Below are 27,902 nucleotides of genomic sequence, written 5' to 3'. Positions count from 1 at the left end.
CTCTGTTTCCTCAAACACTCAGCATTTCAAGGAAACGCTCACTTATCTTCCCGTCGGGGCGGTAATTCGAGCATTCTTCTGTAGGCTAGGCAATCTATGCGGTTTCAGTATTATATGGACTATTTCCTCAAGATCTTAAAGGGGCAATAATAATTGTATCAATCATGATACTAAGCACTGTAAGTGGCATCCTTACAGTAAGGATTCTTCTCGCGATCATGGTTCAGCCTGTTGAGAACACGGTAAGTGTCCTGCGGACTTTAAGGAAAGTTGAGTTGAGCGACCAAAAGAAGCGAGACAATGGTGTAATGGGGGAGGGGGCGGGGTAATGCAAAACGCTACAAAAAAAACGTTTACTCCAAACGGAAAATGCAAACGACAGTTTTTATAGGACAAATGCAGGTAGGTTCAGTGTTAACAGAGGCGTGTATTCAAATAAATTGACCAAACAAAATATGAAATAATGTATCTTTCGTGTCTCTGTGTTTCATGATGTTCTTTCATTTCGCAAGAGGCTGAATGTATCTCACAGGAGGAAGCGAACGAAACAGCGCCCCTGTGTAGGCCATCTATCTGATGCTGTCTGGTCCAAACGAAACGGGTATTACATTGTTGCCGCCATAGCATTGTAGGCAAGGGATGCCAGCGAGCATTTCGCCTCCCTTGATAATAAAATTATACAAAATTAGCCAATCAGCGTTAAGCTAAACTGAGCGAGCGAGCTCAACTGTGAATGGTCCTGGCACACCAAAAAAAAGGTGTCCAGGGAAGCCAGCTTGGATTTTGGCATCACTCCTATCATATCCCATTGAGAGCATACATCACTGACAGAAACACTTTAATTGTTGCATCTCGTTCTGTTGTTGTCCTCCAGTGGATAGCCAGCTAGCTAGCTACAATTGTCCCTTTCCTAAATTAGCCATGGATGGAGTTAGGGATTTGGACTTGTGGTTTAACCTAATTCTCTGTACTGGCCAATGATTATAATTGCGATTTTGATCCAACCATTAATTCATCAATTGTTGTCCCCCTGGCCTGAGAGGATGGAAGTTCAATATGTAGCTAGATGTAGAAGGCTAATGTTAACAAGCTAATGTTGCCCTTGAATGGAAGTTAGGCTAGCGAGCAAGCATTTTAGCCAGGTAGCCTAGGACAACAAAAAATTAAAAGTGTACTGTATGACAGAGTGATAGACCGTTTTGTCAACATGAAAGAGAGGAGGATGGCATTGGCGTTTCTCTACAAGTAGGGTGAGTAAACATGTTTTTCTACTTGCACAACATACACACACATCAAAACCATGGACAGCCACATCATATTTAGCTTACCTTGATTGGAGTAAATAGTTTTTGGTATCTTTCAGTTGTCACTATATTACAATAAGAAGAGGTGATTTGATGATGTTAAAATGGTGGAGGCAGCTCCTGTTTTCTTTGCGACTTCGTTAATGGTTTTTTATTTCATTTTATATTATATTTAACTAGGCAATTCAGTTAAGAACAAATTCTTATTTACAATGACGGCCTACCCGGCCTAACCTAGACCACACTGGGCCAATTGTGCGCTGCCACTATGGGACTTTGTTGTGATACAGCCTGGAATCAAACCAGGGTCTGTAGTGACGCCTCTAGCACTGAGATGCAGTGCCTTAGACCGCTGTGCCACCCCGGAGTCCTAAATTAATAGTTGTTTAGTGGTCCGAAAATGTCGGAAACATATACTTGTAGGTCATGTAACTAACAGTCTGTTACTGAACCGAATCCGGTACCTCTCAGTTTTGGTTTCGTTCCTGAACCCATTTACCAGGATCCGGTATCTCTCCTGGCATTAAAAATACTTTTCACTGTTTGCAATGTAAAAATTATAATAAAAGCAATCAAAGTTAGGCTAATTCAATTTGGCTCCTCTGTAATTCACCTGGCTGCCCTCTAAAAAACGTAATGTGAAAACGTGCATGATAATTGATTCTTGTTGTGCGGGCCTAGGTTTATGATTTGCGCAACATTGTAGCCTATATAGAACATCGTGTGGCCATTGCTGTGGAAAGAGAGAAGCGCGTTGTATCTCGCAGAGAACTAGAATGAGATTCACTTTCTACGATCTCTCTCTCTCTCTACTCTGATAGACATGAGCCTGCTACTCTCATCTCTCCAGCGTTGCACTTCATCATTTATTTCCTTATAGAATCATAGCAGAACGAAGGGGTTCTGGAGGTGCTGCAGCACCCAAGATACATTGAAAAATACATTTGCCCGAGTTATAGAATTACTGTTGTCTGTTAAGAAATACATTAAATAAATCCGAATACCACACCAGGAGCAGGCCTACAATTTAGCCCCAGATGGTCAATAGTTAATTTTTTTAATTACCTAGCTGTGGATCAGTAGCGGATTTAGGTATAGGCGTTATGGGCAGCCGCCCAAGGGGGCATCTTGCCGGGGGCGTCACGGGGAGCCCGCGCAAAAAAAATCAGAATGATGTCATTTGCGCAATCGGTTTTCTATTGCTCATTTGCACTTCACGACAATGATATCATGTCACCGTTGTTTGAATGTTAAATGACGAGACAGAGGCATTGATGCGAGTAACCAGTCTTGATCAGTACATTGCAATACATCCGGGTATCTCAAGCACACCGGTAAAAACACTGGAGTTGCAGTAATGAACATTTACCAACAGATGGCATCACTGTGCCATTTTACACCCATAACATATTCCTTTTGAAAAATAGGACAGGAGCTGTCAATTCACAAATAAAACAAACCTAGTAATAATTTCCAACATGAACCGTTTCGTTTTTTTCCCCCTCAGGTAACAACTTAACACATTTTGATACTTGCTTTACTTTTATCTCTGTCTGTCAACAATCCCTAATGGGAAACCTACAGATTAAGTCTTTTTGGTGGCTGGGACAGACGCCCGCAGCGTGAAAAGACAGGGGGCTTGTCTACGAGGACTGCGTGTTCCCGTCACCTGACTGTCTAAGGGGAGTATTGATGGGCGAGGGAGCGGCCGACCTGTGATCCCCTGGCTCTTCGCCTAGTGCCTCAGGCCCCATGGGACTTCGCTGGGGTTCCTTCTTTTGTCATGCGACCCCTATGACCATCATGGTTCTGAGTAGGTGCTGGCTCAGCAATCCGAAGGTCAACCCTGTTACGATGGTACAGTGATCCATTCATTTCGACCAAGTAGGAGCGTGGTGCCACTTTCTGTACACAGGATCCGAGTCTCCAGAGGCCCGTCCAGTCCCCTGGTAGTGGCTTCATTCGCACCGTTTCACCCACCCTGAGCTCAGGTAAGTATTTTGCTGATTTGTCGTAGATGAACTTGGAGACCTGTCTTCTGTGACGTAACTTCACCAGCACGTCTGTCACCACACATGGCTCCAGGAGAGTGCTGGCTACTGGCAGAGCTGCTTTTAAGCGGCGTGCCATGAGGCGCTGAGCCGGCTGCTATCCATGCTTTCTGTCGGGGTATTGCGCCACTGCAGGATTGCTTTCCAGGCATCTTTGCCCTCTCGCAGAGCTTTTTTGCAGAGGTTCTTTGCGATTTTGACTGCCGACTCCGCCTTCCCATTCGCTTTTGGGTGTCATGGTGATGAGGTGACGTGCTCGAATTCCCATTCTGCAGCAAATTTTCGGAACTCAAATCCGGATAATTGGAGTTCATTATCTGAAATTACCCTATCTGGCTGGCCATAGCGGGCAAACTGAGCCTTGCAGCGTTTGATCGTTGTCTCTGCTGAGAGGTCGGGGAGGAGGTCAATCTCCCAGAAGTCTGAATAATGATCGACTACCAGCAGAAAGTCTTTGCCACTGTGCTGGAAGAGATCTAGTCTTACTATCTGCCAGGGGCGCATCGGTAGCTTGTGGGACATCATCGTCTCTCTCTGTTGCTCAATGGCATATTCATTGCAGATTGTGCATTTACTGACATAGTCTTTGATTTCACTCTGCATTCCTGGCCAATACAGTGTGTCACGTGCTTGTCTGTAACAGGCCTCACCTCCTATGTGACTTGAGTGCACTCGCGCCAACATCTCAGGGTGCAGAGACCGGGGAATAATGACTCTCTGACCCTTGAATATTACTCCGTTTTGAACACTGAGCTCCTCTTTGACTGGCCAATATTCTCTGACGGCTAAAGCTGTTTCTTCCTTGCAGTCGGGCCAGCCCATCAGAATCACAGACCTCAATGCCTGGAGTTGCTCATCCCTGTCTGTGTGCTGTCTGATTTGTATAAGGTGCTGGTCCGTAACATTGAGGTAGTCAGCCTGGTTGATGTGTTCAACATCCACTTGCTCTGTTTGTAAGCTGCACGCTGCGTGTTGTTCATGCATGGAGCGTGTGTGTGTGCCTGATGCAGTAGCCCTGCTGAGCGTGTCACTCACATACATCTCTGGCTCTGACTTATACACCGCCTTGAGGTTATAGTTTTGTAGGGCCAGTAGCATGCTCTGCAGTCGTTTTGGGGCATTCAGAAGAGGCTTGCTGAATATAGCAATAAGGGGCTTGTGATATGTCTCTGCGGTAATATTGTCGTGCCCCTACAGGTAGTGGTGGAAGCGTTGGCATGCAAACACAATGCTGAGGCACCTTCTCTATCTGGGCATAGTTCTGCTCTGTTGGAGTGAGTGCCCTAGAGGCGAATGCCACAGGCTGGCCCTCCTGCATGAGGCAACAGCCAAGTCCATACTGGCTCAAATCACTCTGAATCGTGACAGGTTTTGACACATTGTAGTATCGTAGTACTGGTGTCTGGGTGACCAGTTGTTTTATTTCCCTCACCGCTGCGTCGTGTTTTGGGAGCCAATGCCAGATGGTGTCCTTGTCCATGAGCCTCCTTAGTGGCTCACACACTTCAGAGAGCCGCGGTAGGAACTTGGCCAGGTAAGTGACGAATCCGATGAAGCGCTGCACCGCCTTCACGTCAGATGGGGGGGTGGGCATTTCCAAGACAGCCTTCACTTTTTCAGGATCCGCCTTCAATCCGGTGGAGGACAAGATGTTCCCATGAAAGCGGACCTCTGGCACTTTAAACTGAAGATTTTTTATGTTTAGCCTTGGCTTAACCTGTATGCATCTGACCATCAGGGCCAGCAGCTTGGCGTCATGGTCACATTCTGCCTACTCATCACTGTCTCCACAGCCCACTACAAGGATGTCATCTGCTATGGGCTCCACGCCACTGAGTTCCATCAACAGCTCGTGCTGTTTCCGCTGATACACCTCTGGAGCCACGGAGACACCAAACGGGAGCTTCAACCACTTCTTCCTGCCCCAGGGTGTCCAAAAGGTGGTCATGTAGCTGCTGGGCTCGTCGAGCTTGCACTGCAGGAAGGCATCTCTGGCGTCCACGAGCGTGAAGACTCTGGCCTTCGGGAGCTTGTAAAGAACATCCTCCAACGTGGGCATAATGTAATGTGAACATCGCAGAGCCCGGTTGAAGTGTTTAGGATCAATGCATATTCGTAGCTTGTTTGGTTTCTTGACGATAACCATATTACTTATCCAGTCTGTAGGCTCGGTGACGGATATGATGTGGCCATCTGCTTCGTATTTGTCAAGCTGAGCCTTCGTAGCTGCTTTCATGGCCACTGGTACATTGTGGGGTGCACACTGGACAGGCTGGATTGCTGTGTCCAACTCAAACTTTTATTCTTAAGTAACAAAACCTGAACAGTCTTTCACATTTTTATATTGATAAGGTACAGTACATGACCAAAAGTATGTGGACACCTGCTCGTAGAACATCTCATGCCAAAATCATGGTCATTAAAATGGAGTTGGTCCCCCCTTTGCTGCTATAACAGCCTCCGCCTTTCTGGGAAGGCTTTCTAATAGATGTTGGAACATTGCTGTGGGGACTTGCTTCCTTCCATTCAGCCACAAGAGCATTAGTGAGGTCAGACACTGATGTTGGGTGATTAGGCCTGGCTTGCAGTCAGCGTTCCAATTAATCCCAAATGTGTTCGATGGAGGTTGAGGTCAGGGCTCTGTGCAGGCCAGTCAAGTTCTCACACACCAATCTCGAAAAACCATTTCTGTATGGACCTCGCTTTGTGCACAGGAGCATTGTCATGCTAAAACAGGAAAGGGCCATCCCCAACTGTTGCCACAAAGTTGGAAGCACAGAATCGTCTAGAATGTCATTGTATGTGTGGCTGAAAAATCCAGCTCTTTGGTCATTTTCCAGTACCCATGTTGGAGAGTCTCCGGTCGCCTAGTAATTTTCCAGTGCCCATACTATTTCCTTTGGAAGTAGGAAGAAGAAGCAGTATAAGGTTAAACATTAAACATATGTAAACAGAATAAAGGTCGAAACCATATGGAAGTGCAGGAGTGGTCCAACACAGAGTTAAGCATTAGACATAAAGAAACAAAACTACAGTTGAAGTCGGAAGTTTACATACACCTTAGCCAAATACATTTAAACTCAGTTTTTCACAATTCCTGACATTCAATCCGAGTAAAAATTCCCTGTCTTAGGTCAGTAAGGATCACCACTTTATTTTAAGAATGTGAAATATCAGAATAATAGTAGAGAGAATTATTTATTTCAGCTTTTATTTCTTTCATCACATTCCCAGTTGGTCAGAAGTTTACATACACTCAATTAGTATTTGGTAGCGTTGCCTTTAAATTGTTTAACTTGCCTCAAACGTTTTGGGTAGCCTTCCACAAGCTTCCCACAATAACTTGGGTGAATTTTGGCCCATTCCTCCTGACAGAGCTGGTGTAACTGAGTCAGGTTTGTAGGCCTCCTTGCTCACACACGCTTTTTCAGTTCTGCCCACAACTTTTATATAGGTTTGAGGTCAGGGCTTTGTGATGGCCACTCCAGTACCTTGACTTTGTTGTCCTTAAGCCATTTTGCCATAACTTTGGAAGTATGCTTGGGGTCATTGTCCATTTGGAAGACACATTTGCAACCAAGCTTTAACTTCCTGACTGATGTATTGAGATGCTGCTTCAATGTATCCACATAATTTTCCTCCCTCATGAGGCCATCTATTTTGTGAAGTGCACCAGTCCCTCCTGCAGCAAAGCACCCTCACAACATGATGCTGCCACCCCCGTGCTTCACGGTTGGGATGGTGTTCTTCGGCTTGCAAGCCTCCCCCTTTTTCCTCCAAACATAATGATGGTCATTATGGCCAAACAGTTGTATTTTTTGTTTCATCAGACCAGAGGACATTTCTCCAAAAAGTACGATATTTGTCCCAATGTACAGTTGCAAACCGTAGTCTGGATTTTTTATGGTGGTTTTGGAGCAGTGGCTTCTTCTTTGCTGAGTGGCCTTTCAGGTTATGTCGATATAGGACTCGTTTTACTGTGGATATAGTTACTTTTGTACCCGTTTCCTCCAGCTTCTTCACAAGGTCCTTTGAGGTTGTTCTGGGATTGAATTGTGCTTTTCACACAAGTACGTTTATCTTTAGGAGACAGAATGAGCCTCCTTCCTGAGCGGTATGACGACTGCGTGGTCCCATGGTGTTTATACTTACGTACTATTGTTTGTACAGATGAACGTGGTACCTTCAGGCGTTTCGAAATTGCTCCCAAGGATGAATCAGACTTGTGGAGGTCTACAATTTATTTTCTGAGGTCTTGGCTGATTTTTTTGATTTCCCCATGATGTCAAGCAAAGAGGCACTGAGTTTGAAGGTAGGCCTTGAAATACATCCACAGGTACACCTCCAATTGACTCAAATGATATCAATTGTGATACAGTGAATTATAAGTGAAATAATATGTCTGTAAACAGTTGTTGGAAAAATGACTTGTGTCAAGCACAAAGTAGATGTCCTAACCGAATTGCCAAAACTATAGTTTGTTAACAAGAAAATTGTGGAGTGGTTGAAAAACGAGTTTTAATGACTCTAACCTAAGTGTATGTGTAACGGATGTGAAATGGCTAGCTAGTTAGCGGTGGTGCGCGCTAATAGCCTTTCAATCGGTGACGTCACCTGCTCTGAGACCTTGAAGTAGTGGTTCCCCTTGCTCTGCAAGGGCCGCGGCTTTTGTGGAGCGATGGGTAACGATGCTTCGTGGGTGACTGTTGTCTGTGTGCAGAGGGTCCCTGGTTCGCGCCCGGGTCGGGGCTAGGGGACGGACTAAAGTAATATTGTTACATTGGTGCCGTGACCCGGATCACTGGTTGCTGCGGAAAAAGGAGGAGGTTGAAAGGGGGGTGAGTGTAACGGATGTGAAATGGCTAGCTAGTTAGCGGTGGTGCGCGCTAATAGCCTTTCAATCGGTGACGTCACTTGCTCTGAGACCTTGAAGTAGTGGTTCCCCTTGCTCTGCAAGGGCCGCGGCCTTTGTGGAGCGATGGGTAACGATGCTTTGTGGGTGACTGTTGTTGATGTGTGCAGAGGGTCCCTGGTTCGCGCCCGGGTCGGGGCGAGGGGACGGAGTAAAGTTAAACTGTTACATATGTAAACTTCCGACTTCAACTGTAAGTGGTATCTATGTGAATAAGCTAAGTTGAGCCAACAACGACCAGACTGTTTGGAGCCACATAGAATCTAGTCAAGGCAACTGCAGGGTACATAGGTTAGTCATTTCCAAGTGACACAGATCTGAACTGGTGTGGGACAGTGACCACATGCATTTTTACCAACCAATACAGAAGTCACAAACTATGTATATGTATTGGGAAGACATGGTTGTGTTCATTAAAATCTATTATCTATCTGAAATGTACTTATAATGGGAACATATATATGTAATAAATGTAGAATTTTTTTATAGACCTGTGGTTGCGCCACCAATATAATCTAACCTGAGCCAGATGTGGGCGTACACAAGCCAGAATTAAGTCATAAAGATAATGGCGGCTCACGGCCAAGGGGAGTTAATCATCTACATAGGAAGGAGGGAACATGTCTGATGGAAATGTGTAAATACTGATGTTCTGAACAGGAAGAGTCATTCAGTCATTCCATGGAATTGCTTGGCTTCTGTTACTCTTGTAGTAAAGTATTTTTTAAATTTACAAGTTCCGGTATCTGAGAAATATTTGATTCAATATTTCCACGACATATGCTGTAGCGCTAAGTTTTCCCTTTACTGGAACTAAGGGGGTAGACGGAACCATGAAAAACAACACCAGACCATTATTCCTCTGCAATCAAACGTTACAGTTGGCACTATGCATTGGGGCAGGTAGCATTCCCTGGCATCAACCAAACCCAGATCTGTCCGTCTGATTGCCAGATGGTGAAACGTGATTAAGCACCCCAGAGAACGCGTTTCCACTGCTCCAGAGTCCGATGGTGGCTTGGCATAGCACATGGTGATCTTAGGCTTGTGTGCAGCTGCTCGGCCATGGAAACCCATTTCATGAAGCTCCCGATGAATAGTTCTTGTGCTGACATTGCTTCCAGAGGCAGTTTGGAACTCGGTAGTGAGTGTTGCAACCGAGGACAGATGATTTTTACGCGCTGCGCGCTTCAGCACTGAGCGGTCCCGTTCTGTGCGCTTGTGTGGCCTACCACTTTGCGGCTGAGGCATTGTTGCTCCTAGACCTTTCCACTTCACAATAACATAACTTACAGTTGACTGGGGCATACATTTGACAAACTGACTTGTTGGAAAGGTGGCATCCTATGACGGTGCCACGATTTTACACACCTGTCAGCAACGGGTGTGGCTGAAATAGTCAAATTCACTAATTTGAAGGGGTGTCCACATAATTTTGTATTTATACACAGTACCAGTCAAAGGTTTATTTTTTTAAACTATTTTCTACATTGTAGAATAACAGTGAAGACATCAAAACTATGAAATAACACATATGAAATCATGTAGTAACCAAAAATGGTCAAATAGCCTTTACACTGCCTGGAGGTCTGTTTTGGGTCATTGTCCTGTTGAAAAACAAGTGATAGTCCCACTAAGCGCAAACCAGATGGGATGGCGTATCGCTGTAGAATGCTGTGGTAGCCATGCTGGTTAAGTGTGTCTTGAATTCTAAATAAATCACTGACAGTGTCACCGGCAAATCACCCCCACACCTCTTCGTATGCTTCACGGTGGGAACCACACATGCAGAGAGCATCCATTCACCTACTTTGTGTCTCGAAGACACGGAGGTTGGAACCAAAAATCTCAAATTTGGACTCATCAGACCAAAGGACAGATTTACCCTGGTCTAATGTCCATTGCTCGTGTTTCTTGGCCCAAGCAAGTCTCTTTTTCTTATTGATGTCCTTTAGTCGTGTTTTTTTTTGCAGCAATTCGACCATAAAGTCCTGATTCACGCAGTCTCCTATGAACAGTTGATGTTGAGATGTGTCTGTTACTTGAACTCTGTGCTGCAATCTGAGGTGCAGTTAACTCTAATGAACTTACCTCTGCTGCAGAGGAACCTGGGTCTTCCTTTCCTGTGGCGGTCCTCATGAGAGCCAGTTTCATCATAGCGCATGATGGTTTTTGCGACTGCACTTGAAGCAACTTTAAAAGTTCTTAGTTTTCCGCATTGACTGACTTAAAGTAATTTTGGACTGTTCTTGCATATGGTCTTTTACCAAATAGGGCTGTCTTCTGTATACCACCCTTACCTTGTCACAACACAACGGATTGGCTCAAACACATTAAGGAAAGAAATTCCACAAATGAATTTAAGGCACATGTGTTAATTGAAATGCATTCCAGGTGACTACCTCATGAAGCTGGTTGAGAGAATGCTAAGAGTGTGCAAATCTGTCACGGCAAAGCGTGACTACTTTGAAGAACACTTTTTTGGTTACTACATGATTCCATATGTGTTATTTCATAGTTTTGATGTCTGCAATATTATTTTAAAATTGTAGAAAATAGTAAAAAAATAAGAAAAACCCTGGAATGAGTAGGTGTGTCCAAACTTTTGACTGGTACACAGTGTATTCATCATATTATTCTTAAAAATCAACAGATGTGGCATTATATTTCATATTCATGGAAAAAATACAGGCAATGACTGCTAATGTTAGCAGTAGTACTCATACACAACTTGTACAAAACGTCAGGCCAGGGATCAATGCAATCCAGTCATCCTTTATGCTAATGTCCCGGCCTGAGTCTTTATTCTCAGATGGTACATGGCATGGAAGGTTGTTGATATGATTTGAATCACTGTATTGTTGAGTCATGATATGAATGACAGTTGAAAGTTCAGTTGGCATTAGTCTGATTCTGGTCTTGATTGACTTTGGTTAGGATTGGCCAGCCTGTGGGTAATGTAGTATGCATATATGGTTTTCTGTAGGGACACAGAAAAAGCAAATTATAACAAGCAATAATGTTAGTACATGAATGCATAATTAGGTTATCAAATGCTATAATTGTAAAACATTGCGCTATGAATAGCATTATTAAACATATCAATAGCAATTTGCAAAAAACATATTCATGATTAAGCTATACAAACATAGCAACAGCATAGCAAGAGCACAATAGGAATGGCAAAAGTGGGATGCTGTCACGTCATTCGTAATAATGAAGGTCGGACCAAGGAGCAGCGTATGTTGAGTTCCACATATTTTAATGAAAGTGAAACTTAAGTAAATACAAAAACAAATAAAGAATAAACGAACCGTGACGACAATTCAGTGCGAACAGGCAACTAAACATAAACAATATCCCAGAACCCACAGGTGGAAAAAATGCAACTTAAGTATGATCCCCAATTAGAGACAACGATTACCAGCTGCCTCTAATTGGGAATCACACACAAACACCAACATAGAAAAATAAACCTAGAACCCCACATAGAAATAATAAACTAGACTAAACACCCCTAGTCACGCCCTGACCACTCTACCATAGAAAATACAGGCTTTCTATGGTCAGGACGTGACAGATGCAATAACATGTGTGGTAGGCCAAAGCTAGCCCTTGATCATGACAAGGGCTGGGCAATATGGCCTAACAATCTAATAAAAGAAAACATATGGGCGATTCACGATATACATTTCAATTTTAATATTTTCTCTAAATAAGCGTTGTACAATTTAAAGGTAAAATACACTGCATTTCAAATATTCAGCAATAATCGAAGGAGTTCAGGGCTTGTGACGGGCTAAATAGAAGCCTTCCACAACCATAAGACCCACTAATCATTTAATGATTTTTTTCTAAATAGTTTAACCTGCTTTTTGCAATCATCCTGATCTGGCTTTTGAAAACGCACTTTGCAAGTTTAATTAAACTCAGCAAAAAAAGAAACGTCCCTTTTTCAGGACCCTGTCTTTCAGAGATAATTCATAAAAATCCAAATAACTTCACAGATCTTCATTGTAAAGGGTTTAAACACTGTTTCCCTTGTTCAATGAACCATAAACAATTAATGAACATGCACCTGTGGAACGGTCGTTAAGACACAAACAGCTTATAGACAGTAGGCAATTAAGGTCACAGTTATGAAAACTTAGGACACTAAAGAGACCTTTCTACTGACTCTGGAAAAACACCAAAAGAAAGATGCCCAGGGTCCCTGCTCATCTGCGTGAACGTGCCTTAGGCATGCTGCAAGGAGGCATGAGGACTGCAGATGTGGCCAGGGCAATACATTGCAATGTCAGTACTGTGAGACGCCTAAGCGCTACAGGGAGACAGGACGGCCAGCTGATCGTCCTCGCAGTGGCAGACCACGTGTAACAACACCTGCACAGGATCGGTACATCCGAACATCACACCTGCGGGACAGGTACAGGATGGCAACAACAACTGCCTGAGTTACACCAGGAACGCACAATCTCTCCATCAGTGCTCAGACTGCCCGCAATAGGCTGGACTGAGGGCTTGTATGCCTGTTGTAAGGCAGGTTCTCACCAGACATCACCGGCAACAACGTTGCCTATGGGCACAAACCCACCGTCTCTGGACCAGAAAAGACTGCCAAAAAGTGCTCTTCACTGACGAGTCGCGGTTTTGTCTCACCAAGGGGGATGGTCGGATTCGTGTTTATCGTCGAAGGAATGAGTGTTACACTGAGGCCTGTACTCTGGAGCGGGATCGATTTGGAGGTGGAGGGTCCGTTATGGTCTGGGGCGGTGTGTCACAGCATCATCGGACTGAGCTTGTTGTCATTGCAGGCAATCTCAACGCTGTGCATTACAGGGAAGACATCTTCCTCCCTCATGTGGTACCCTTCCTGCAGGCTCATCCTGACATGACCCTCCAGCAATGCCACCAACCATACTGCTTGTTTTGTGCGTGATTTCCTGCAAGACCGGAATGTCAGTGTTCTGCCATGGCCAGCAAAGAGCCCAGATCTCAATCCCATTGAGCACGTCTGGGACCTGTTGGATCAGAGGGTGAGGGCTAGGGCCATTCCCCCTAGAAATGTCCAGGAACTTGCAGGTGCCTTGGTGGAAGAGTGGGGTAACATCTCACAGCAAGAACTGGCACATCTGGTGCAGTCCATGAGGAGGAGATGCACTGCAAAACTTAATGCAGCTGGTGGCCACACCAGATACTGACTGTTACTTTTGATTTTGAACCCCCCTTTGTTCAGGGACACATTATTCCATTTATGTTAGTCACATGTCTGTGGAACTTGTTCAGTTTATGTCTCAGTTGTTGAATCTTGTTCTGTTCATACAAATATTCACGCATGTTAAGGTTGCTGACAATAAACGCAGTTGACAGTGAGAGGACGTTCATTTTTTTTAGAACCATGCATAATGCACAATCACTAATAATGACTAACTTCTTGTAGCAGGCATTAGGCTATAGAAAATGAACAATCTCAAGCCCATGCGCTAGTGATTAGCCAACTAATCTTTATATTTCAAGTTTAGCCAACTTGGATCTATTTGCTAGCTAACAAGGCTTAACACAGTTGAATTGTTATGAACACACCCGTGTCTGTCTCCAAGTGTTTGAAAAGCATATTAGCCTGTCCACTTTGTTCAGATGTTGACATCAAGTGACCTACCTTATTTCTCAGAATGAGAAGAGTTGCCAATTCCTTATACAATTGTGTTTTATGCTTATTGCACATTTATATATAAAACAAATACAGACTGAACAGCTAATAACAATCTTCAGCTAAAATGCTGCTTGCGGTACCCCAATGTCAGTATCGTTAAAAAAAGTTACATTTCTGTAAAATAATGTCTCAATGGGTTTTGATGTACGTATGACCGATTTATGTTGGACTTGGACCAAACCTCAAATGCAAATAGCGAGTTGAAACCGCTTGTCAGAGGGGAAGATGTGATCTCTCAACTTTGTGAGAGGCAGGGAAGGGGCTTGGTGTGTGTGTAAACCATAGAGAAGGAGGTGAAGCGAAAGGTTTCACTCTGGCATTAATAAGCCCAAAGCATTTCTAGGGGCTTATTTGGGACCTAAACTTGTCGCCTGCCTTCCCGTGTTCGGGACAACGACTCCCATTGTTAGGGCATCTAGTCATTATTTACAGATCTCTGGTGTAAATGGGGGGTGCAGACAGGACAGAAGGATCGAAAGCGACAAGACTAAAAATATAACACGAGAACAAGCTGACATTTTTATTTAACTAGGCAAGTCAGTTAAGAACAAATTCCTATTTTACAATGACGCCCTACCCTGGCCAAACCCTCCCCTAACCCGGACGACGCTGGGCCAATTGTGCGCCGCCCTATGGGACTCCCGATCACGGCCAGTTGTGATACAGCCGGGGTCGAACCAGGGTCTAATAGGACATAGACGCTCATAAAAATGAAAAACAACAAAATCTTGATTCTTGCGATACAGGCATTTGAAATAATGTGCAAAAACATACATTTGAATTAATTCGATAATCATAACGCTCAATTCCATTACATTACACATAAGAGTCATTGGACGAAGAAGTCTTCTGTACGGTTAGTTTTGTAGAGAGCCAGATGATTGGTCGCTTGCGGTACGGTTTTGGAAGCATAGGGACCTTCTTTCAGCAAGAAATAATAAAAACATTTAAGGTTAAATTGATACAGACCATTTGTAGAGTTAGTTTTCCACACAGCCATATCTGCATGTTATAGTGCTTGTTTACGGAAAACAGATGGAAGACAGAGGTGACCACCTGTGCTAATTAGCTATCTAGCGCACACCGAACACCTGTGTGTTCTCGGGATGTGTAGCAGAAGTGTAGTTATGGCGGATGGAGGCACCCATAGCTGTATGGATCTATGTAAAATTGCTACAATAAGCATTTTTATTTGAAGGATTCTTTCTCACTGATGAAAGATACGGGCCATATGTTTCGAAAGCCATATTGCAAGCAATGATTGAGGGTTCAAAATGGTAAAACAGTGTCGGGATTGTAGTTCACATGAGCCAGTTGTGGATGAAGCTGACAGCTGAAAACTGTAGGGAGAAGAAGAATCCCGCTTAGTGTTTTTAAGACCTAGGCCAAAGCTAGAGCAAGCTAAACTGGCAGTGGCTATTTAGTGTACCATATAGCATGTGGGGTATATATCAAACAGTAGATAAAACTAGTAGGCAAACCAGCCAGCAGTAGTAACTAAAAGCAGGCCTTCCTTTGCATAAAAAACAAGTGCACGAAAGTTGCAAACAATGACGTGTCAATTAACAACTACATGTAGCATCAAGAAAACTGATCAATTAATCAAAATGGCTGTTTTACTTGGACAATTAGCATTAGCGGCCAAAATGCTACACAAAACAAATGTTCTTATTGAGTTTCCTTCCTCAATGTGATAACATTGTGTACTCACATTTTCATTGACACACACACTTTCTTGGATTGTTTTGGAGAGTTTAATCTGAGCGTTTGGTGTGCTCTTAACTGTCTGAGTTTGTGAATGACCCAAATCCCAGGGAGGCACCTGCAAACTTGCCTAGTTTTATACTTTACCATAGAGTTTGCTAGAGGGCACACCTGCCACAAATTCCCTCTCTCCACCTCCATGCCTCAGCCTGGGGGAACAGTACAGCAGCACAATGATTGAAGTTCACATTTTGCGTTTAATATAAACATTTGTCTTCTGATATGAAGGTATGAAAAAATAAATGTGGAATTTCTAAAAAAACTTGCTCCCTAGGTCCTATTCAGACTTGAGATAAGTTGAAACATGAAACAATGTTTTTGTAAAAATGTTATTGAGTCCATGTTGTCTACTTATCTCAAGTCTGAACCAGGCCCCATATACTCAGTGTAACAAGGGTGGTTTAGCACAACTGTTTAGTCCTGAAGACTGGCTGTGGACTAAGGAAGTGTTTTGACAAGCAGGAGACCCGGATTCACGTCCACCTTCTCACATGAATAACAGTGATGAAGGCCCACTTTAGATTATATTAGATTAAACTTTATTGTCATTGAACAAGTACAAGTACAGTACAACAAAATGCAGTTAGCATCTGACCAGAAGTGCAAATAAAAGAGTACAAAAAATGTACATGTGAAACAATTAAGTACAATGTATGTTATTAAGTGGGATGTATAAATGTGCAATGAAGGCAAATGGCAAGTACAAATTGCAAGTCTAAATGTGCAATGAAGGCAAATTGAAAGTGCAAGGAGGCATGCATCTGAAATTCAGGGAGAGCAGCAATGAGGTTACCGAGGTAGACATGTACATGTACAACTGACTAATGTCCTTAATCAGGTTTTGCAAAGAAATGTCAGAGTCCAGTAGTACCGTGAAGAGTGCAAAGAGAGTAGTGCAACAAGGTTCCTGAGAGGCAGTACTAAGCGGTGGGCGGGTGGATATGGCTAGTGCCGTGTCACAGAGTTCAGCAGGGTTATAGTAGCTGGAAAGAAACTGTTCTTGAGCCTTCTAGTGCGGGAATGTAGAAACCTGTACCGCCTGCCTGATGGTAGGAGGGAAAACAGTTTGTGGCATGGATGTGGCAAACAGTTTGTGGCATCATCACTTCCTGATCGTGGGGGTGAGTGCAACAGGTCATTCAGGCTTGATGCGGTCGACTACTTCGGCACTGGCACAATGGTTGCGGTCTTAAAGCACGTGGGGACAACCGCCTGGGCCAGTGACAGGTTGAAAATGTCAGTGAAGACCTTGTCCAGCTGCCCAGCACATGCTCTGAGCACACGACCGGGGATGTCATCAGGACCAGCAGCCTTGCATGCATTCACCCTGCTCAGTGCAGAAAACTCATCTGCGATCGATAGTCTGAGGGGGAGGTCGTCTTGGGGGAGCTCAGCTTTGATGGCTGGATCTTTGTTGTCCCTGTCGAAGTAAGCATAGAGCCTGTTTAACTCGATGGAGCGATGGAGACGTCGCTGGCTGTGGGGTAGGGTTTTTTGGCCAGTAGTCTGTGATGGCTTGGATGTCCTGCCACATGCTTCGAGGGTCGGAGTTGTTGTTGAAGTGCTCCTCAATCCGCAGTTTGTGGTAATGTTTAGCCATCTTGATGCCCTTTTTCAGGTTGGCCCTGGATGATCTGTAGGCTTCCGCATCGCCAGATCTGAAAGCAGCGTTGCGTGCCTTTAGCAGTAGTCGGACCTCTCTGTTCATCCAAGGCTTCTGGTTGGGGAAGGTCTTTATTAGTTTATGGGTGATGACATTGTTGATGCAGATGTTGATGTAATCCAGAATGGAAGAAGCATATGTTTCAATGTCCGTATGGGAGTCAAGGGTGGCCTGAGTGGCAACCAATCTCTAGTCTGTGTGTTAAAACTGGTGCTGTAGTAATACGTCTGATCCCTCTGGCCACACTTTGACTGGCCTCACGTGTTTAATGAGGGGTAATAATGAGGGGTAAATACTTGGGGAGTAGGAAGAGTGAAAGGTGATCAGACTGTCCCGCGTGGGGAGGGGAATGGTTTTGTAAGCCTCCGGAATGTTCGTATACACGTGGTCTAGTGTATTGTCTCCTCCAGTTGGGGCAGGAGACATTTTGGTGGAATTTGGGAAACAGTTTTCAGTTTTCAGATTTGAGTGGTAACTTTACATGTTACCTCATGTTACCTCTGCTATAACATACATAACCCTAAACATTTTGATTGTAACATTATTTATAATCTCACAAAGTTGCCTGTAATTAGTGCCAAAGTCTACTCTAGGAAAAATATTACAATCCCAGTGTCTTCTTTAAAATGTGTAAAAATTCAAACGGATCACTAGAAAAAGCTCAAACGAAGTTTATTCACCCACTGGGTCATACAGCTGCAAAGACAGCATGATTACACAATTGCATATATTTATAACCTCCTACTCCTTACACATCTAGACAGCCAATACATCTCTGTTGCTAGGCAGGAACTTAATTGGTTCCTCTCACTGGTGTAGTCATGGCCCTGCCTGATGCTAGAACCTTTGTGGGTGTGGAAGTGTATGTGTGTGAGATAGGACTGTAGTAAGAGGGTCGTTGTGGTGGACCCCTCTGGCCCCCCTCCCAAGGGTTTCTTTTCACGTCATCTGTTGACTTGACCTCAAGCCGAATTCCTCGCTCCTCCCTAGTCCCACAGCTGGCCTGCCTTATCAGAGACTAACTATTACCCTTCACCTCCCTCCTTAAAAACATGGAACAGAATATGAACTTCCTGCACTTCCCCTTGTCTCGCTCAGTAACTTTCCATAAACCAAGTTCCTATCCACCCTTCATTGACACCAACATATATATTCCTTATACATGTAAGGTAATCAATAAGTCCTAGTATGGTAACATGAATACGTATATTTCAAGCTAGAATCCAACAGTCCCTCCTTTTTGAATAGTAGCTCCATACTGTTCAACATTATATAAACTTTGAAATGAATACATGATTAATATTCTCAGTTGATTTGTATGTTTACACCTCAGAGACGTATGGCCTCTGACTATGTAATCTGCTTCCATGGCATAAAGCCCTGGCCTCAAATTTATAATCACACTATACATACTCTATCTGCCATTACCTCTCCTGTTGTACAACTGATAATGCCATTTCAGCTGGAGCTTTTCACTTTCTCCTCCTTCTTTGGGTTCCTAAGAGAGTGATAGCAAAAGACTTGAAAAGAAAAAGAAACACAAAATATGACAAGTATTAATAATGCGTTAAGCTATGCATAATCATATATGGCAAAAACCGAAGTTTAACATGACGATTCCAACTCTCCCTTAGCCTGACTCTAGACCTTTGGGATACTGTACCCAAGAAGGCAAAGATATGCTGGCGCTTGACACAATTGCTTTTTTAAACTCTACAAACAATTGTTCACAATATTAACTCCACTCTAATTTCTCGCGAGGACACCTCTTCCCTTTTCTCAATTCTGTAAAGCTATTTCAGAATAAGATGGAATAAAGTGTCTCACGAAATTAAAACCCCTAAGGTTTTCTGAGCTTGCGAGAAGTGTTTGGCCGTGCCAATTTTAATTTGTTACCTTTTAGAATCCATTGCCCTGGCATTTAGCAAAAATTATCTAAACTCAAAATTGGTTCTACCCCAGCTACCATAAAGAATGAGCCCGGTATTATTACTGGACCTATTGTAAACAGCATGGGTAGTAATTGCATAGCTTTAGATTCTGTCCCTGTTACCCCACTAAATGTAATACTTTTTCCTGTCGCAAATTTAGCCAATTTGACGACCGCACAGATGCCAAATACCCCTATGCGTTACTCCCAACTCCAGACACTTTCAGGAGTGCTTGCTGTTGCTCACTAGTCAGTGAAGAAAATGTCTGCACAGCTGCACTTACCCCGGAATGAGCCGGTGCAGAGGCTCCAATTTCCTCTATATTAAAGTGATAGTTCGAAATTTTGGCAATGAAGACCGTTATTTACTTTCCCAGAGTCGGATGAACAAGAACTGCTAGCATGCTAACTGTTCCTGCAGATTTCCAGTCATTGAGCTAAGTTTCATTGGCCATGTTCTGTTATAATCTCCACCCGGCACAGCCAGAAGAGGACTGGCCCCCCCTCATAGCCTGGTTCCTCTCTAGGTTTCTTCCTAGGTTTTGGCCTTTCTAGGGAGTTTTTCCCAGCCACCGTGCTTCTACACCTGCATTGCTTGCTGTTTGGGGTTTTAGGCTGGGTTTCTGTACAGCACTTCGAGATATTAGCTGATGTACGAAGGGCTATATAAAATAAACTTGATTTGATTTGATGATTTCAAGTTTCAAGTAAAAAGTCATATTGCAACCAATGTGTTGTGATACGTGCGTTGTTTGCTCTTTAACCTGTTCATTCATTTGCTTTGCGACTGTGATATATAGGCCTTAAGGCTGAGACAATAAGAAGACACAGTGACAGAATAAGTTCAACCACACCTTTGTTTTATCATACAACTGGATGTCAACCTCTGTCCGGTGAAGTCCACAAAGCGCTGCCTCCACTATTCTAGCACCAATCAACGTAAGCTAAATATGATGTGGCTGTCCATGGTTCTGGTTTCTGTGTGCATGGGCGTGTGTGTGTGTGTGTGTGTGTGTGTGTGCGTTCACGTTCATGCAAGTAGAAAAACATGTTTACTCACCCTACTTGTAGAGAAACGCCAATGCCATCCTCCTCTCTTTCATGTTGACAAAACGGTCTATCACTCTGTCATACAGTACACTTTTAGTTTTGTTGTTGTCCTAGGCTACCTGGCTAAAATGCTTGCTCGCTAGTCTAACTTCCATTCATGGGCAACGTTAGCTAGTTAACATTAGCCTTCTACATCTAGCTACATATTGAACTTCCATCCTCTTTGGCCAGGGGCACAACAATGTATGAATTAATGGTTGGATCAGAATCGCCGTTATAATCATTGGCCAGTACGGAGAATTAAATACAACCACAAGTCCAATTCCCTATCCATGACTAATTTCGGAAAGTGCCAATTTTAGCTAGCTAGCCACCGGAGGACAACAACACAACGAGATGCAACAATTCGCTCAATGCGATTTGATTAGAGTGATGCCAAAATTCAAGCTGGCTTCCCTTGACACTTTTGAGTGTGCCAGGACCATTCACAATTGAGCTCAACTCAGTTTAGCTCAACGCTGATTGGCAAATTTTTTATACTTTTTCTATCAAGGGAGGTCAAATGCTTGCTGGCTTCCCTTGCAATCAATGCTACGGGCGGCAACAATGTCATACTCATTTGGACCAGACATCATCAAATAGATGGCTTACACATAGAGAGACAGAGGGGCGCAGTTTCACTCGGTTGGATGTTTTCTCCTGTGAGAGATACATTCAGCCTCTTGCGAATTCAAGGAAAATTATGAAACAGAGAGACGAAAGATAAATTGGTCAATTTTTGGGGGGAAGCCTGGCTTCCCTTGGCAGCCATGATTACACGCCACTGTGCACATATCCAACGAATTGCCATTACTGTGTTGTTGATGATTCCTTATACATTACTAATTGTGCATTTTTATTGTTTCTCTCTTGTTAAATCCACATCTTTATAACTACATGTATCAAGGCACAAGGCGAGACCCAGATGCAGACACAGGAGGCAGATGGTTGGAGTCTTACAATGTTTAATAATCCAAAGGGGTAGGCAAGAGAATGGTCATGGACAGGCAAAAAGGTCAAAACCAGTTCAGAGTCCAGGAGGTACAGAGTGGCAGACAGGCTTGTGGTCAAGGCAGGCAGAATGGTCGGGCAGGCGGGTACAGAGTCCAGAAACAGGCAAGGGTCAAAACCGGGAGGACTAGAAAAATGAGTACGGGAAAAACACACTGGTTGACTTGACTAAACATACAAGATGAACTGGCACAGAAAGACAGGAAACACAGGGATAAATACACTGGGGAAAATAAGCCACACCTGGAGGGGGTGGAGACAATCACAGGAACAGGTGAAAGAACAGGGCGTGACAACATGTTTAGAACTATTCCCACCATTCTTCTGGCTACTATTGGAATTAACGTGTTCACAGTGAATGATCGGCTTGCATCGTCTTTTGAACCAAAGACACAGGGACTAGGGTCGCATTCCCAGTGCATAATGTACATAGTATTCTACACATATTGTCTGTCCTGAAGGGCATCAAAGAATGAAGCACTGTCATCAGTTCAAGGTCATTTATATGAATGTGGCAGAGCTGTGGGGACCACAATCTTTTATTTCTCTTCCCTCGTGTAACTGCTCCCCACCCTGTGAGTGACGCCTCTGTAGTCACCACCTTCCTCAATGACACTAGCCCTAGGGGAGTGCCAGAGAAAAAGATTGAGGGTTTCCTCCAGTCAATAAAACTCCAGATTCACTTTTCCTGATTTGTTATGTGTTTGTTTTGGGTGGCTGCCATATGTGAAAAGGAAATGGCTGTTAAAGGCATTCTGTCCTAAAGGCTGCGAGGGAGGATGATAGTGTGAGGCCTTGGCAGTGGTATAGCTGTATTGTTCAGTCAGACCACGTAGCCAGTCCTGGCAGCTTATCAAAAGTCTTTCTCTCTCAATCTCTCTCTCTCCTGTCTCCTCCTACCACTTCATGTCATACACGAGATACTAGAGACACACATGTTTTTAAAATGTGTTTTACTGTCAGTACATTGTGTGTTTTACATGCCCTGTGTCTACTGGCAAATAATGACTAGACCACAAATGTTTCAGTGTATATTCCCTAGTCTCCAACAGATAGAATATAATAGGTCTTCTTCGGCCACAATATCCAACCCTTGGGTTGTACTAGAAGTTTAAATAGAAGAAAAAGGAAAATATTGGTGGACATGTTACTCATCATTCCTCCTTCTGATCAGGTGCACTTCATGGTCTCTTTTTCCCTACAGGTGTACACTCTGCCATACACACCAGACTCTGCTGAAGCCTGTCGCAACAACGCAGTTGAATACTATAACACACCTATAAACCTGTGCTGCAGCAAGTGTGTTCCTGGTAAGGGATGACCGTCAACATTAATTAAACTGTTTCCGTACATAATATGAAAGTCAGGATTTCAGGGATAGAAAGATGTACAGTGTACATGTACTGAGATGATTACTGTAAGTTATGCATTGTTATAAACTGTGGTTCGAGCCCTGAATGCTGATTGGCTGACATCCGTGGTATATCAGACAGTATGCCATGTGTATGACAAAACATTTATTTTTACTGCTCTAATTACGTTGGTAACCAGTTTATAATAGCAATAAGGCACCTCTGGGGTTGCACGTTGCGTCATGCCTAAGAATAGCCCTTAGCGGTGGTATATTGGCCATATACCACACCCTCCTCGTGCCTTATTGCTTAAATGTCATGACAGGGACACGCCTGAAGAATGAATGCAGCACTACCTCAGACACAGTGTGTGAACCATGTCCCAGTGGCCAATACAGTGGGACCTTCAATTACTTCACAAAATGCTTCAGATGTCCCAAGTGTTCAGAAGGTGGGTGGATTATATTGCAGTAAATGATTGGTCATGTTATATACAGTGCCTTCAGAAAGTATTCATACATTTCAACAAACATGAATGACATCGCATTTGCTCAGACACACGTTCCCACCGTATCCATACCCAATGTTGTTTCCCATGCCTGTAAGACTCTGCCCCATATGACTTCAGAATGTTATGTTGTTTCCCATGCCTGTAAGACTCTGCCCCATATGACTTCAGAATGTTATGTTGTTTCCCATGCCTGTAAGACTCTGCCCCATATGACTTCAGAATGTTATGTTGTTTCCCATGCCTGTAAGACTCTGCCCCATATGACTTCAGAATGTTATGTTGTTTCTGTCTGTAGCCAGATTTTTTTCATTATTTAAAAAATAAAGCATTTGATTCACTAATATATCTTGATTAGATAAGTATTCAACATGTCAATACATGTTAGAATCACATTTGGGAGCGATTACAGCTGTGAGTCTTTTTGGGTAACCCACTGGGCACAGACTTTTCCATGTTTGGTCAAATTAATTCCATCGAAATTACGTGGAAACAACATTGATTCAATCAGTGTGTACCAGTGGGAAGTTGCTAAGAGTTCTGCACACCTGGTTTGTACAATATTTGTCCATTATTATTTTTTCAACTCTTCAAGCTCTTTCAAGTTGGTTGTTAAACATTGCTGGACAACCATTTTCAAGTCCTGCCATTGATTTTCAAGCTGATTTAAGTCAAAACTGTAACTAAGCCACTCGAGAACATTCGAAGTAACCAATCACATCATCTGTTGGAGACAGACAGGTTGAGTGGCAAATTAAGTGAGCCCCTTGCCTCCATAAATGGAGCCACTCGCCCACCAACTGGTCATTCTCGCCTATCTTCGTTGTGGAAGTGACAGCTTTCACAAAAGCTCTCCTCAGCACGACTACATTTCTGGTTTCCTACTGAACTGTTCTCAAGCGAACAGTGTGATTAATGCAGCCAAACGTCGTACTTCAGCCCCTGTATTGTGGAGTAACTTCAGCCCCTGTATTGTGGAGTAACTTCAGCTCCTGTATTGTGGAGTAACTTCAGCCCCTGTATTGTGGAGTAACTTCAGCCCCTGTATTGTGGAGTAACGTCAGCTCCTGTATTGTGGAGTAACCATCCAAAGTGTAATTAATAACTTCACCATGCTCAAAGGGATATTCAATGTCTGCTTTTTTTTTTTTTACCCATCTACCAATAGGTGCCCTTCTTTGCTGGGCATTGGAAAACCTCCCTGGTCTTTGAGGTTGAATCTGTTCTTAAAATTCACTACCTGACTGAGGGACCTTACAAATAATTGTATGTGTGGGGTACAGATATGGGTAGTCATTCAAAAATCATGTTAACCACTATTATTGCACACAGAGGGAGTCCATGCAACTTATTATATGACTTGTTAAGCACAAAGGGGTTGAATACTTATTTACTCAAAACATTTCACATGTTTATTTTTGATTAATTAGTAAAAATGTCTGTATACTTTCTGAAGGCACTGTAACAGTGATTTAGATTTGTTGTATTTATTCCTTAGGATTACGTTGTGTGTGTGTGTGTGTGTGTGTGTGTGTGTGTGTGTGTGTGTGTGTGTGTGTGTGTGTGTGTGTGTGTGTGTGTGTGTGTGTGTGTGTGTGTGTGTGTGTGTGTGTGTTGATACATCTAATCTGTAATGAGCATCTTATTTATTTATGTGAGAAGACAAAGGCCTGCAGTATGCCCAGAATTGCTCCAGTACCACCAAAACCCAGTGTATGTGCCAGACTGGGATGTTCTGCATAATGGAACAACACCCAAACTGTAAGGAGTGTGTCAGTTATACACACTGCCAGCCTGGCCATGGTGTTGCCATAGAAGGTACTATTGCTAGACAGGAGTTCGGCCTGACCGTATTTCTCACAAATTCAACATGTTTCTGTCCTCATTGAAAATTATACTGAAAGTTGAAAGTTTGAATATGACTGTTCACTGTAAATGTGTTTGTGTTGGTGAATGTTTCAGGGACAACATATTCAGATGTGAACTGTGCACCATGCCCTGATGGAACCTTCTCTGACCAGCACTCCTACACCCAGACTTGCCAGCACCACACAGAGTAAGTGACACACACACACACACACACACACACACACACACACACACACACACACACACACACACACACACACACACACACACACACACACACACACACACACACACACACACACATATTAACTTTATTATGATAACAATGACACTGTATCCTCAGCTGTGTGTCGCAGAGAAGGGGTGTACTGACTTATGGTAACACCACCTCAAATTCGGTGTGTGGACCTAAGGTTAGACCACCGACCAGCCCATCGACCACAATTCCGACCTCTGGTACAGGGCATACCACACCAAGTCTACAGAGCCTGCATACAGAGGGCAAATCACCAGGCTTTGACCTTCATATAGGTAAATATAGGCAGCTAAATACAGATGTAGGATCTTAAATTGAGAAAGTTTGCTACAGCAAGAAAATAATCCTGCAGCAAGAGGAAATGTGAATTATTATGTGGATTACAATTAATGGAAATATTTTGTAGGGGTTGATACATTTTTTGTTATGGAAAATCAAGTCTGGCATTTTAAAGTGGAAATGACAAACTTTAGAAGTCTTTTTAAACCTAGAATACATTACACGTTTGCATTTCGTGCTGTGCGGGAGAATTTTCAGCAAATAAAGAGTGATCAAATTAAGATTCTACAACTGTACAGCAGTCCATGTGTCAGAGATATGAAGTTGTTGGACCACACTCAGGATTTTTACATTTCTTTGCTTCCATATCTCCTATGTGTGGATACCGCTTTGTTGTACCTCTGCTCCTGTGTCTATTAGTTTCAGGTGTTATCGGAGGTGTTATCGGAGGTATTATCCTGCTGCTGATCATAGGCACAATCATTTACAAGAAAGGTAAAGCATTAGAGACTAAGCACTTGATTAGGGTAATAACAATATAATTGACCGACTGTAAGGATAGATATGCGTATACCAACATTTTAGTGTAGGTTTACTATGTTCTCTTACAGTCTTCACAGGGTCCAGGCTTGTATCTTCTACAGAAGATAGAAATGGAAATTGGGAGGCCATTAAAGTGAGTTTTTTTGTTGCCATTTGACCTAAGTAAAGCATATGTTGGAGACAAGAACATTTCAACAGCTTCAACTCAATCTTAAACATATCACATATCTCTCTCTCTCGCTCTCTCTCGCTCTCTCTCTCTCTCTCAGTTTGATAGTGCCGGACCAATGGTTCTTCAGAACAGTTCATTCATCCACAGCTATCGGGAACAGCAGCAATGTTTGCTGGGAAAGGGAAACTGCAGCAATCCCAGTCAGGCAGAGAACCAGCAGGATACTAGAAGGACCTGGGTGTCAGGGTGCTCCAACAGCCTGGACGGCCTGTCAATAGGCCCCCTCCAGTCCACTCCTCCACAGCCCAGCACCCAGCCTAGCCCTCAACCCACCAGCCCCCAGCCTACCAGTCCCCTGCCATCTAGTCCCCTAGTTAATGTCAACATCACTGTTAACTACCCTGTGACCATAGGAAATGGGTCATGCTCCAAACCTACCAGCACCCACATAGACTCATCCCAGGCTGACCCTGAGCTCCCTCTATCAAGGGAGGAGGAGGTGTATGTCAACATGCCACAGCAAGAGGGCGGAAAAGAGGCACTTACGGCAATACAGGAGAGTGGAAATGATGTTTGAGGACTGGCAGCAGATAGGACAGCACCAGACAATAGATTTTGTTTCAATTATGTTTTTTCACACTGGTTGTTGTCTCTGTTTTTATATGAATGCTACTACTGTTGCTGACTGAATTGGTGGCGAGAGACTGCACAGAATGACTGTTCATGTGTCTTAGGCATGGACTTGTCATAATGTGCTGTGCTGGAAAGCCTTGAGCACCTGATTAGATTGTCAATGACTGTTCAAATAATGATTGATATATGAATAATGTATGTAATTACTGTGAATGTTGTAAATATACACTGAAAAAAAATAGGAAATCAGTCAATTGGAATAAATGAATTGGGCCTTAATCTATGGATTTCATGACTGGGCAGGGGCGCAGCCATGGGTGGGCATGGGATGGCATAGGCCCACCCACTTGGGAGCCAGGCCCAGCCAATCAGAATGAGTTTTCCCACACAAAATGTCACACCCTGATCTGTTTCACCTGTCTTTGTGCTTGTCTCAACCCCCCCCAGGTGTCGCCCATCTTCCCCATTGTCCCCAGTGTATTTATACCTGTGTTCTCTGTTTGTCTGTTGCCAGTTCGTCTTGTCAAGCTTACCAGCATGTTTTTCCGTGCTCCTCTTTTTCCTAGTCTCTGCTTTCTATCCCTCCCGCTTCCGACCTGTTCTGCCTACCCTGACACTGAGCCCGCCTGCCTGATCATTCAGCCTGCCCTGACCTCGAGCCTGCCTGCCTCCCTGTACCTTTTGGACTCTGACCTGGTTAATGAACATCTGCCTGTCCTCGGCCTGCCTATTGCCTGCCCCTTGTATTTTAATAAATATCAGAGACTCAAACCATCTGCCTCCTGTGTCTGCATCTGGGTCTCGCCCTGTGTCGTTATACAAAAGGGCTTTATTACAGACAGAAATACTCCTC

The 27,902-nt window shown here is 43.6% G+C and overlaps 1 protein-coding gene across 2 annotated transcripts; it reads left to right on the top strand.

Moving 5' to 3' along the window:
* Positions 1-57: 57 nt before the first annotated feature.
* On the top strand, positions 58-27,371 carry LOC120059180 (tumor necrosis factor receptor superfamily member 1B-like). 2 transcript variants are annotated; one of them, XM_039008036.1, is made up of 9 exons: positions 58-242; positions 22,642-22,747; positions 23,115-23,240; positions 24,960-25,115; positions 25,260-25,353; positions 25,510-25,697; positions 26,122-26,196; positions 26,313-26,377; positions 26,514-27,371. In XM_039008036.1, exons 1-9 carry the CDS (start codon positions 165-167, stop codon positions 26,991-26,993), a joined length of 1,368 nt encoding a protein of 455 aa, XP_038863964.1. In that variant the 5' UTR covers positions 58-164; the 3' UTR covers positions 26,994-27,371. The 2 variants fall into 2 exon arrangements, with proteins under 2 accessions (XP_038863964.1, XP_038863973.1); XM_039008045.1 differs by lacking the exon at positions 24,960-25,115.
* Positions 27,372-27,902: the final 531 nt, after the last annotated feature.

This window comes from Salvelinus namaycush, chromosome 2, assembly GCF_016432855.1.
Source record: "Salvelinus namaycush isolate Seneca chromosome 2, SaNama_1.0, whole genome shotgun sequence".
In the NCBI taxonomy this organism is placed as follows: Eukaryota; Metazoa; Chordata; class Actinopteri; order Salmoniformes; family Salmonidae; genus Salvelinus; species Salvelinus namaycush.
Note: the sequence above shows the minus strand (reverse complement) of the source record. Positions and strands in the feature narration are given on the sequence as shown.

Coding starts and splice junctions, on each gene's coding strand:
- LOC120059180 (XM_039008036.1), top strand. CDS start 165: ATGATACTAAGCACTGTAAGTGGCATCCTTACAGTAAGGATTCTTCTC. Junction 25,116..25,259: donor CCATGGTGTTGCCATAGAAG/GTACTATTGCTA, acceptor TGAATGTTTCAG/GGACAACATATTCAGATGTG. Junction 26,378..26,513: donor GAAATTGGGAGGCCATTAAA/GTGAGTTTTTTT, acceptor TCTCTCTCTCAG/TTTGATAGTGCCGGACCAAT.